The 13,107-nt window shown below is 40.3% G+C and overlaps 1 protein-coding gene across 1 annotated transcript in view; it reads left to right on the forward strand.

Moving 5' to 3' along the window:
• The window catches only part of COL24A1 (collagen type XXIV alpha 1 chain), a 261,918-nt gene that overhangs the window by 62,039 nt on the left and 186,772 nt on the right, over positions 1-13,107 (forward strand). The window contains exons 5-7 of the mRNA XM_069737975.1: positions 39-92; positions 9,612-9,665; positions 11,142-11,195. Coding sequence (XP_069594076.1) covers positions 39-92; positions 9,612-9,665; positions 11,142-11,195 — 162 coding nt within the window. The remainder of the gene's footprint in view (positions 1-38; positions 93-9,611; positions 9,666-11,141; positions 11,196-13,107) is intronic.

Raw genomic sequence — 13,107 nt, forward strand, 5'->3', positions numbered from 1 at the left:
TTTAACACATTGATTTTTGGGTTCATTCTATTTTCTAGGGTATGGTTGGACCCCATGGCAGCCCCGGATTACCTGGCCCACCTGGTCCAAAAGTAAGTAACAGTAAACTTTGTGTAGATCGAGAACACGCTGAGAGAGGTATAATATGATGAATGGCGACACATTTTGCTTCTAAATCATAACTTCATGTAGCTTTAATGCTAGAGGGGAGTTTTTTGCATATAAAGATAAAACCAAAATTAGAACAGTCAGAGAAGAGTCCAACAATATGTCAGGCTGTTTTCTCTAAAACGTTGCCAAAATGAAAGTGTCGAGAGCAGTAAACGACTATCAATCAGCCCCCGAGCTTTGATAGTTTGGAAGAAGCTCACCTTACCTTGTCTATATTAGAACGCAGTTGTGTACTTTGTAGATACATGTTACAACTATCCGAGAACAATTTACACTTTCCCAGCCAAATATTATTATTATTATTATTATTATTATTATTAGGCCATACACACAGTTTGATATGGTTATGCATCCGCATCATGACTTTCGAAGCCTAAAGCAGTTAAAAGAAGTTACTCAATGTCGGTTTGACATTGCTTTGCATATGTTCATTCTTTTTGGCCTTTCTTTAATGCCTTTTTTTAAGTCGGGTTCCAAGCTAAATCCACCTGAAGAATGCATTGTGTGCACATATCCTTAAAGTGTTATAAAGTGGTACCCCAAAGGCAAAAAAAATTCATTCAAAATCTGAAATCGCAAAGAAAGTGAAGCCGAAGCTGTATTTTTTTCCCACCATTAGGCCTCGTTCATACATCAGTTTTTCACCTATGAGTTAAAAAAAACACAGATACGATTCATATATAATATAATCTGTAGCAGTGGTGGGCAATTAATTTTCCTGAGGGGCCTCATGAGAGACCGGAACTGTTGCAGAGGTCTGAATCAATAGGCTGAAATTAATTCTACTCAATATTAATTTTAACATTAATTATAATTGTTTTAGATTAATATGAATTTTATGAGCAGAATTAAACATGTTGACAACCCCCTGTATACCGTATGAGCCCACACAGCCCCCTATACACCATATGAGCCCACACAGAGCCCCTATATACTGTAATAGCCCACACACAGCTCCCAATATAATGTAGAAGCGCCCACATAGCCTTCTATATATAGTATTGAGCCACCACATAGCCTCCTATATACACTATGAGCCCCCACATAGCCTCCCATGTAGAGTATGAGCCCTACGTAGCCTCCAATGTACACCATGTGCTCAATGTAGCCTCTGATATACAGCATGTGCCCCACATAGCCTCTGACATATAGCATGTGCGCCATGTAGCCTCTGTTATACTGCATGTGCCCCACATAGCATCAGATATACAGCATATGCCTTATGTAGCCTCTTATATACAGCATGTGCACCATGTAGCCACCCTATATACAGCATGTGCTCCACGTAACCTCTGATATACAGCATGTGCCCATGTAGCCCCTACATACAGCATGAGCCCCCAAATAGCCTCTTATATACAGCCTGTGCCCCACATAGCCTCTTATATAGAGCATTTGCCTCACATATCCTCCTATATACAGTATGAGCCCCATATAGCCCCTATATACAGTATGAACTCCACATAGCCTTTAACATACAGCGATTTAATTTGAGTGTTCAATCAAAGTCAGCAATGCAAGTCTATGGGTCCATCAAACAATCAAACAGCATTTGCATGCCATCCAACTTTTTTTGTCAATCATACAAGAAAAAGTGATGAAATGTGGACCAAACTCTGATGACACACTGCTGAAAGTGAAAACACTGATGAAACTTATTATTATTATTATTTTGAAAATATTATTGCTGTTTTTTTTATTATTATTACAACAAGTCCCCTAAATGATTTCATTATTTTGTATTTCTACATTTTCCAAGTTAATCGCTTTTAAAAGGGAAACCTAATTGATCTTAAGTTCCTCTGGGTTTTTCTAGTTAAAATTTATAGGTTTAGCTAAAATGTATTTGCTATGAAAATGGGAAATTTGCTATTGGAGGAAAAGGTAAAATATTTACTGAACTAAAAATTAACAATTTACCTTCCCTGTCATTATCAGTAAATGAACAAAATAAAGTATTTATTATAACATATTATTGAGATGTTATTTGATTATAGATTAAATTAAAGGCAGTCTGTCAGCACAAAATGTCTGTCCAAACTAAGCAGTGGTGTTGGGTGCGCCCTTGGTGTGGCCGATCTGGTTAGTACACCGTCCCACCTATTTGTTTTGCATCTGTGTCCGCCATCCTCTTTTTGATTAACAGCTGAGGTTTTACAGGAGCCAGAGACATAAAAAAACAAGTAATTAAATAATTAGGAAGGTGCACTGAACTGCTTGGCCACACCAAGGGTGCACCCTACGCCCATGCTTGGTTTGGACAGACCAAGGTATCATTGAAATCCAATGATCATTAATTTTGGGCTTGGACATGTCATATCCTCCTTTTTCACCTTCATTCTCTTCTCCCACGAAAAAAATGGTGATCTTGAATGGAGGTTCTGAATTTTAAAGGGGTTGTCCATTGCTCGGACAGCCTCCTCTCAATCACTATATGTACAATAAAAACAGCCTCTACTCACCTCTGGGGCCGGCGCCGGCACCGTTCCAGCGACATCAGCGCCGGGTCTCTCAGGGCTCGTGTGACGTTGCCTGCAGCCATACAAAAAACGATAAAAGAGGAGATTAAGGAGGATGAGCTGGGAAATTTAAGTCTATTTTCCATGCTTAGTGTTTCTTTAAGAATGACAATTAATGAATGAAATGATCATTTATCTTCGGGAATGACTGGCATTTCAGAGAGGAATGATGGATAAAAGAAATTTCACATTGGGAAAAGCTTGTCTTAGAACAGGTAATGGCTGATGAGGGTCCCATTACCAGAATAACATACGGAAGTGTATCTGTAAAGGATGTTAACAAGAACGTGAGATCTGTGACCGGCAGCATGAGGGAATGGATGCGAAACAACATCAGACGTGGGAAAATTATTGATAAATTGTACTTCCTTGTAAAGGACAACTTATGGATTCCATGTGACGGGCTGATAAATATTGCCTGATGTTCGGAAACTAAGTAATGTTGGCCATTGGATATCTTACTTGCATATGTAAAAGCTCAAGTGCTGAAAACTGCATTGCTGTGCCACAAAGAAAAATGCTGCAAAACATTTTCTTCATGCTCTAGTTTTTTTTTTCAGTATATTGAAACATTGAATTAAAAATTTTGCAGGTGAAAAAAGAAAAAAAAAAGAAACACAAAAAAAGTGGAATGGGACTTCATACCTTACGTGCCTACTCACTCAGATTGTGAGTGTCTAGAAATAATGAAGATCCCCAAGTCACCTAAAAATACTGACAGCAGTTGGCACTAAAAAAAACACTTAAAAAAAGGTCATGCATTGTAAAACCATTGTGCCTTTACATCTATAGGTGCATTTATAACCTTGTTGTCTAGCTATAAAATGGCTGCCATTTGGTCCATTGGGTGTAATGATCCAAAAGTGACGACCTCCTACCGCATTTCTTCTTGAGTTATTTTTGTTCTGGTTTTTGGAAGGGGTCACCGTTCTCTGGTGTAACCCGCTGCTTATAAGAGTGCATTAGACAATGCACACCGCTTTCACTGCTGACTGGCTTATCTAGGATATGTAGTAAGAGTGGTCCGTTGAAGTTAGGCATCGGGGTTGTTTAGGCTCACCTGGAGAGGAGGGTCCTCTAAGCCTTGGTTTAACGGACCCTGTGCGTTGCTGCAGCAAGAAAGAAAGCATGTTGGAAGTGAGGTATTGGGTATTGGGAGGCGTTGGGAGCAGCAGGATGGATGTAGAGGAACCCAGCAGGGATGAAAACAAGTTAAAGCATGGTGAGCATAGAAAGTGGAGAATACATACAAAAGTCTATATTACGTCACAGGTGTGTGTCCTAATGGGCCTTAAATAGGATTAGTGAGACAATGTCACTGAGCCAGGCTGGGAAACCTGCAATACCTGATGTGGAGCACAACAGAGAGCAGCGGATCGAGGTAAAGCAAGCAGAACCCGGGATACCTGAGACAGATGTGTAACAGATGTGAAGATGAGGCAGGTTAGGATTACAGGAGAAGTGGAAGGAAAAGGTCAAAAGATGACGGCCAATTGGGCATTTTTTGTACAAGGGCTATGTGAGCATTCATAATAATGGCATTTACTTGTCAGCCGTGTTGTGCAGCGTCTCTGGTTTTGTGAAAGTGATTCTGAAAAGTGATTGTTCAAGTATGATCGGTAAATGGGATTACTCTTGATGGACGGATTACGGGTGAGGGAATGCACAGTGGGGTAACTTGAAACTTATAGACCCCAACGCAGCCTTTAAAAGTGTTGTTGTTCTCATATGGCCCAAAGGGACCCGTTTGTCCCCTCTGGGCTCCAGAGCATCAGTACCATTGAAACCCCTGCACCCACCTTAGTTACACCCCTGGGCCTACATGAAGGAGGGAATGATAAGCAGGGTCTCCCCTTCATTGTGCACTGGAGAAAAACACATCGGATTGTAAGAAATAAGACACTATCCGATATGGAAATAGACAGTGACTTTGTTGTGGTTTATTAGACATATGTCTTCATTTCATTCACTGAATCCGAGCCAGTCATAGTAAAAAGCTTTGAAGTGAAGTAATTGTGTTGTCTGGGTATTGGAGAGCAGTGTGTCGCATGTGCTTGTAATCATACACTGAGCATGTGTTACACAGCCATAACAAAGCTCCTCGCTCACATAGCCCTTATACAAAAAAGAAGAAGAGAAACTGACAGAAAGTGTTTCCTATGGAAACTGGAACAGCTGTTCCCCTATATAGTAGGATTAGACCCTGCGTTCATCTCAGTAACCAAACACGTAAAAAAGAAAACCTCGGCAGAGTCGGCACTCCAATTTGCAGGTTTAGTGATGTGGTTTTTTAATCGTGAGGCAATGCAAATAATTCAAGTAATATTTCGGTCTGAATACCCAGACTTTCGGATTGCACAAGACGGAAAGTAGAAAGCAGATGCTGTGGGAAAAGCGCTGTTGTGGGAAAAGCGCTGCTGTTGAGGCAATAGTCGTCGGTGCATTATGGTGCCTCATGTCAGTGACTATTTAACCTCCATACCAGCGATGTATGTCCACTCCACCGCATCGCTTCTTACCCAGCCTTTGCTTTGTACTCTCCTTGTTGTGTTTGAAACTGTAAAGCGCTGCGGAATATGTTGGCGCTCTATAAATAAAGATTATTATTATTATTACTATTATTATCCTTTTGCAATCCATTGCTTGATGAAGGTCTGGAGTTTCAAACTTAAACGTGTGTTTTTTTGGAATGCCTCACTATTAGGCTAGGTTCACATTTCGTTAGTGGGTATCCGCTAACAGAATCCGTTACATAGCGCCACTAACGCAATGTAACGCATCCGTTAGCGCACCCATTGACCGCAATGTATGTAACGCATCCTAACGCATGCCATTTTTGGCATGCATTAGCGATGCTCCGTTATTTTGTGACGGACCTCGAACGCTGTCTGCAGCGTTTTTGGGTCCGTTCTCGCTAGCGCAGATCGGGCATCTACGCTAGCGCGATCGCTAAACGCGATCCCATTTTGGAGATTGCGTTAACGCAGTCCATTAGCTTTTGTGCTAAACGGACTGCACTAACGCAATGTGAACCTAGCCTTAAAGAAACACATAGCAAAACCTGCAAATTGGAGTGCCAAAGCTTTCTCTATTTTTTTTTTACTATGGTGTGGTTTCTTACAACTGTAAGGAGTGCGATGTATCCCATCCATAGTAACAAGAAATACAGCTTCTAACCACTCAACATTGTAAAAGTCTACATCCATTTTGGGCCGACTGCCAAGTAGTGCTAACAATCCACTGACCTTGCCTCCCCCATGCTTAATAATGCATCTTTACACATTTTGATTGTCTGTTAGTAATACCACATGCCAATTTTGATGAAGAGCCTGGGAGCCCCATTTATAAGCTAAGACATAAGGCCGCCGAACAACTGCATAAAGCAACTCGTTCTATGATGGGCATGCTTTACTTGGGTACCCATTAATTTCAGCCGGTAATGAGCCGAAGAGCATCCAATAAATATAGCAGTAGGAGTTTGGTTTGGAAGAATTAGAAGAGACTGCATGGAGCCCTGACCTTTACTCAATACAACACCTTTGCAATGAATTGGAACGGACTCTGGCAGATATCAGAAATGCACTTTTGGCTAAATGGGAGCACGTTCTTACAGGTACTCTTGTGGAAAGCCTTCACAGAGGAGTGGAGGCTATCACTGTGGTGTTACTCCGATTGCTGATCAAAAGTACGCTTTGTAAAAAAAAAAAAGAAAACTAAATGACACCAGCCCTTCCATCTTTTAAAATCCAGATTTTTATTTGAAATATTTTCAAAATTTCGAATGATTCCGGTAAATAAAAAACCTCTAACGCATTTCTGGACTCACCATCATAAAGTGTGCAACGATAACATCAGAATTTTGTTAGAGGTTTTTATTCACCGGAATCATTTGGAATTTTTAAATTGACTGCAATGAGTCCAAAATATGAAACTTTAGACTCAGTTCGACCTCCCTTCCTGCGATATCCATCTTCTTAGCTGGACACAGTAGCGTGGTAGACTAAGTTATTGTGTCCTGCTTAAAAGGTGGCCATTTTCAAAAAAGGAGGTAAGAAAAAGGAGGTAAAACAGTCCAAAATTTAATAGACTGTTTGACTCATTCAAATTAAAGGGATTGCCCACTACTCGGACACCCAAACTGAATCCCTATGTTCCCGCCTTGTAAAATAATAACACTTATAATCACCTCCGAACCCAACAGGGTCGACACTGGCTCACTCGGGGTTCGCTGACAATGGTGGCAAAAGTCTAAATACCATTTTTGGGCCAGAAGACCCAATGGATTGCTGGAAGGGGAGGAGAACATGGCTTGAACCCCACCTAGGTTGGAAGTAAAGATCTTACTACGTTTTTACACCGTTCATTCCGGAACGGGATGTCCACATAGGTGTGATGGTTAGGTATGGAGTCCACGTATCTAGTGTATATTAATATTAGTGTAGAGCTTTCTGTTCCCTCCTCTGTGCTTCAAGGAGCATTAAGATGTCTTTTAGTGATCTGATTCCAACTAGTAGCTTGTAATTTGGGATGATTATACCTACAAATTGCTCTTCAGCCTAAACAGAGCTATGTTTAAACCAGCAATGACATAGTTTGGTATTTATGGTGGCTTTATGATTGCAGACTGCAGAATACACAAGTGAGAAATAGGTTTAGGGACTGGGCCAAACCAAACAAACGGCTTTTAATAACCTTGAGAGTATTCTAATTTTTTCCTAGAAACCATCCTTGTAAAGATATCTTAGGTAACATACACGGAGCAGAGAAAAAAAATTGTTCTAGAGAAGGCCCACAAATAGGCCCCTTACTATATCAGATATACCCTGTATACTGGGCAGTATGTTCCATAAAATGCTATTTGGCTATAATACACTGCATACTGGCCAACATCTGCTGTAGGAATATTCTGGGAATTAAGTATTTTTGGTGCATACTTGACCAGAACCTAATTCCAAAATAAGGGTCCTGTTAGGTTCACCTAGTGAGGTAGATCCACAGTGTCTCAGGTCCGGGTGGATACATGGACCCCGGGCGTTGGTGCAGCAGGCAGAAAGGCACCTGTGGAGCGAGGACGTGGCACATGTGAGAGCACAGGAGGACAGGTACAGAGAGGACACAGACAAGTTCAAAGCAACAAAGGCAGCAGGTATGCAGGATAACAAAGCAGATGCAGACCTGGAGCTGATGTAGGAGCACAACAAACAAACAGGACTAGGAGTCTCAATACCAAGATGCATGTGTGTGTCTTAGTAGGCCTTAAATAGGCCTAGGCAAATAATGTCATGGAACCACGCCGGACCACTTGTAAAACCCGACGTGGAGCACAGCAAAGGGCAGCGGCCATAGTGGAAAGTGGTGAAGCCCTGCCGAGCTGAGGCTAGTGCATAACAGTTGTTCTGGATGAGAAGGTTGAGGAAAGGTTTGTTGTCTGTCTGCTGTAGCTGAGAAGAGATTTTTGGGCTTACCTTCTCAGGCCCCCACCTAACCTACTTTTTAACCTGTACTTGTAAATGTCATAACAGTATAAAAAAGTGAGTTTTGATGACAAACCCTGTAATGTGTTTACTTTCTTAGGATTACTTGGGTTTCTTATTTCATTGATTATGTTATTTTAGCTATTTTAGGCTCTGTTCACATCACATTGACCTATTGCAAAAAAATCAAATTTCGTGGAGACAAACCTGCCAGGCAAACACCAAAAAAGGGGTGTTCCTGTGCATTTCTGTTGGAATTTAAAAAGAAGTAAGTGGGTCCCTATGTATTCTTTGTATGGCAGCATGTAACAGAGGTATTGATACGGTTCCACCTCCCAGTGTTTCTGGGATGCAGTTACTGACAGCTCAGCTGCCCAACCTGGTATAGGGGCATGCTGATGCTGTCAGTACTTTGATTGACAACTCAAGCTTCCAGTCTGGTGCAGGGGCGTGCTGAGCAGTAATTGTGTTGATTGACAGCTTGGCTATCCAATCTGAGACTGGGAGGCGCTGGCTGTCTCCTGGTGTTCATTGTCTCAGGTGATTGCCAGGCTACTTAACTGGGCTGTTTCTCCCAGACCTCTGCCAGACGTACATTCAGCCACTGTGTGGTTTGTCTCTCTGTGCATTGCGTTCTGTTTGTAGATCTTTTTCTGCCTGACCTTGGAACCCATTCTGACCATCTGTCTGTTTAACCCCTTCTGCTCTGATCTACTATCCTCCTGGTATTCTGACCTGGGAAAGTTACCTGACTACGTCTTTCTTCTGTTTATGACGTATCTTCCTGGCTTTTGACCTCGGACTGTATCACGGCTTGGCCGTGAGAAGTGACTCAGAGACACAGGTATTCTTTGTGTGAGACAGTGTTTCTATCAAGGAATACCTTAATAATATAGCATCTGATAGAAGATGGAACAATTATTTTTTTAGTGATTGAAAGAAAAACATTTGTATGGCATATTTTGGTACAGAATGGGTGAGTAATTTTTTGGGCGCTGTATTTAGACTCTGTTGAACTCTGAACCTGGCTCTAAGGAGTCGTAAAGCATGGAGTGTTCCAGCCACAACACAGGCCCTTATGTGACTGTATAATGCTAAACTGGAATTGTCTGATATTTTATATTGTCAGGTCATATGGATGTAGCTTTTATTAGATGGTTGTACAGAGGTTCAGTGAGATGGGTGCAACTGTTTCTAACTTTATTTAACAAGAACAACTTTTTATCCCTTGTAGAAAAATGATTGCTAAAATTGGAAGATCTCACTTTTCCCACCTAATTCCACAAGTTCTGGCGGCTATTGTAACTGTGCATAGAGTGTGAAAAGATGCTTTATGCTTTCTCTATGAAATAATATTAGTACTGCTGTATGTAAAGGGAATAAATTTATCTAAACAATGCAGATTTGTCTGAACTGTATTCACTAGAAGTTTTTATCTGTTCAACAGGGTCCAAAAGGTGATCCAGGATTGTCTCCGGGGCATGCTCTACCTGGCCCAAAGGTACTAGAGCCCTATCGTTGTATTGCTAGCAGTGATTCACTTTTCACTTGCTTTAATTAATTTAATTTAACAGATCTAAATAACAAGTCATTTTCAGGAGACTCATTCCATTTAAGATCATGGATCACATAGAAGTAAACAATTTTGGTAATTCTCAGAAAAATAAAGTACTCTCAAATGCATAAAACAATTATAAGGATGATTAAAGAGGTTGTCCAGAACTTTGATACTAATGACTTATTCTTAGGGTGGGTCATAAAAATCAGATTGGTGGGGATCGAACACCCGACATCCCCACTAATCAACTATTAGCAGGTCCCTTTGCTCCTGGATATAAACTGTGAACAAAGCTACATATAAGGAGTTTGTACGTTCTCCCCGTGTTTGCGTGGGTTTCCTCTGAGTTCTCCGGTTTCCTCCCACACTCCATAGACATACTGATAGGGAATTTAGATTGTGAGCCCCATCAGGGACAGTGATGATAATGTGTGCAAAAACTGTAAAGCGCTGCGGAATATGTTGGCGCCATATAAATAAAGAGATTGTTATTATTATTACTGGCTGTTTATACACTTTGGATCCTGTCTTTGTCCATATTCTGTATAGTGACATTCTTGGGTATTGCAGCTAAGTTGCCATCTGTTTCAAAGCCCTGGACAAGCCCTTTAATCTCAAAAGTAGCTAAATGTGAGAGGACTTTAAGTGATAGACCAAGCACATCATTAAAAATAACAAGACATTGGAAATTTGATTTTTCCAATAGGAAAAAAGTATGGTATTTGCGTCTCCTTTAAAAAAAAAGGAGCTTAATGACATCTATGCATATATCGTAATAGATCCTATGGACAAAGGTTTCTACCTCTGACAACCGCTTAAAACTAAACCTAAATCACAGACACTTTATAATAGACACTCATTGTGGGAAATTAAAATGTGCCAAACCTGTCACTGTGGCTTACCTTGGATGATAAATTTGGCACACCTTAAAGACCACCAAGTGGTTGACCGACTTGTCACCAATTTGTGATGTAAATGTTGACACTACACGGTCACATTTTAAATGATACCCTTTCCATTAAGCTAGGCCTATTTTCCCTCCAAGCCAGGACCCCTTTACAGAAAGGTGTGATGTCTGTCTAAAACATAAGAAATGTATTCCATAGCACAATTAATTTAATAAATCTCCCATGGTAACTAAAGATACTGATAAGTGATGATAATTTATAGTAATGACCAATGTCTTCCAACAAGTAATAGAAATTGGCATTAATTCCTGTCCCCAATGTGGCTTACAATCTAATTTCTTAAAGGGAATAGAGATTGACAAGAAGCCACCTTTGTATTCCGCAGAGGACTACAAAGCTAACTTCATAACTTAGCCACTTCTGCCATAGTTCCTTTAGTTACAGAGTTCTTATAACATATCTTTGTCATACCATTTATTGAGCTCCCTGTTTTCCTTTTTTTGTGTTGTAGGGAGATCCAGGACCAGTTGGCTTATTGGGAGACCGTGGACCGCCAGGTGAAAAGGTATTGGACTATTTGAATGTAGTCCCCATGGAAGTAGCAACTGATTTCTAGATTGTTCTGCAGTTTTGCCTTGATCCTACTAAGAAGTTCCCTTTAAAGTTGCCTATTCTTGGCTTACAATGTCCAGTGTCTTAGATATCGAGAGACAGATGGTAGATATCACAACTAGTCAACTAATCCTTAAACCCAAAGGTCCAGAGGAGAACAGCAAAACTAGCTGTAAATTTATCATGCTAATCATAAAGTTGTGCAATATCAATCTATAGAGAAATCTCTCGCTATATGAATGAGTCTTCCTTCAAACACAATCTTCTAGAAAATGATTGTACGTAAAAAAAAACTCAAGTGTACTGGTATCAGAAATATACTTGAAACTTTGGCAATCAGGCAAAAAAAAAAAAAAAGAGCCATGTCTGTCCACAGGTTGAATCTCATATTGGAGCTCAACTCAAATTAAACTTAATGGGACCGAGCTACAATGCCACGCACAACTTGTGGCACTGTTTTGTAAGAAAGCAGCTATGTTTTTCCCTATCCTGGAAAACACCTTTAAAGAAGAGCAGTAATATGAAAAGTCGTAGACTCTTCCAGGGTGAGAGTAAAATTTTTAATAACAGGTTCCCTGTCTATATGAGGGAAACCACACCCCTTTTGTAAACCACACCCAGCGATATATACCCCTCCCTCTCCCATAAAATAAAAGTAATGGTTATCAAAACTTAAGGCACATTTTCCTGGAATCCTATGTAGCACCACAAATAACACTCAGAATTTTTTTTTAATACTTGTAATATAGTAGGAGTTATACAAGACACAGTAAACCAATGTAGGAGTCCCATTGTTCTGACTCCACACCAAATAAAAAGTGTTCATGCTCCTAAATTGAATTCTGATGTAGTATTTTTTAACTTGTTAGACAGTACTGTGCTTCTGACAAGTTAAGGAGTGCTACATCTGTAACTAACTAAACCAACAACAGTACATAAATGCAGAACTACCATCAGTACAAGAATACAGCACCAGGACCTACATCAGTACATGATTACAAAACTACCATCAGTACAGGAATACAACATTAGACCCATCAAGATCTTGTCAGATGGCACAGCGCTTTACTAAAATGGCTATGTAGCATGTCAGCTGACAGTGGATTGCTATTTCTGTACACAATTTGTTTGAAACACTAACAGTACATGAATAAATCTCCAGAACCTTGAACAGTACATGAATATGTCACCAAAACCATCATCAGTACATGAATACAGCACCAGAATCAGCACCAGTACAGGATTGCAGCATCATAAAACCAATAGTACATGCATACTACACCAGAACCACCATCAGTTCATAGATACAGCACTAGAATCACCATCATAACAGGAAAAAAGCATCAGAACCATCATCAGTTTATGACTACACAACTAGAACCATCACTACCATCAGTACATGAATACTTCACCAGAACTGTCATCAGTTCATGAATACAATACTAGAACCACCCTTAGTAGAGAAATAAAGCACAAGAACCACCATAAGCAGACTCACACTGGCCCGCAGAGGAAAATTAAATCCACCCCGTGGGACCCTGTGTGGGAGTGGACATCCTGTATATAAGCAGTGGTTGGCACAATGCACTATGCACAAACAAATATAGCATCTCAGGAACCATGAAACTACATAGTGTATTATATTATTATTATATATTTTTATAGCGCCATTTATTCCATGGCGCTTTACATGTGAAAGGGGCAAATATAGACAAGTACAATAAACATGAGAAAAACAAGGTACACACAAGTACAGGAGGAGAGAGGACCCTGCCCACGAGGGCTCACAGTCTACATGGAAGCATAGGTTAGTTTGAGAATGAAGGAAATGTAATATTTGCATTTAGCTTAACAGTGGTCTCCAA

The sequence above is a fragment of the Ranitomeya imitator genome, chromosome 8 (genome assembly GCF_032444005.1).
Source record: "Ranitomeya imitator isolate aRanImi1 chromosome 8, aRanImi1.pri, whole genome shotgun sequence".
Taxonomy (NCBI): Eukaryota; Metazoa; Chordata; class Amphibia; order Anura; family Dendrobatidae; genus Ranitomeya; species Ranitomeya imitator.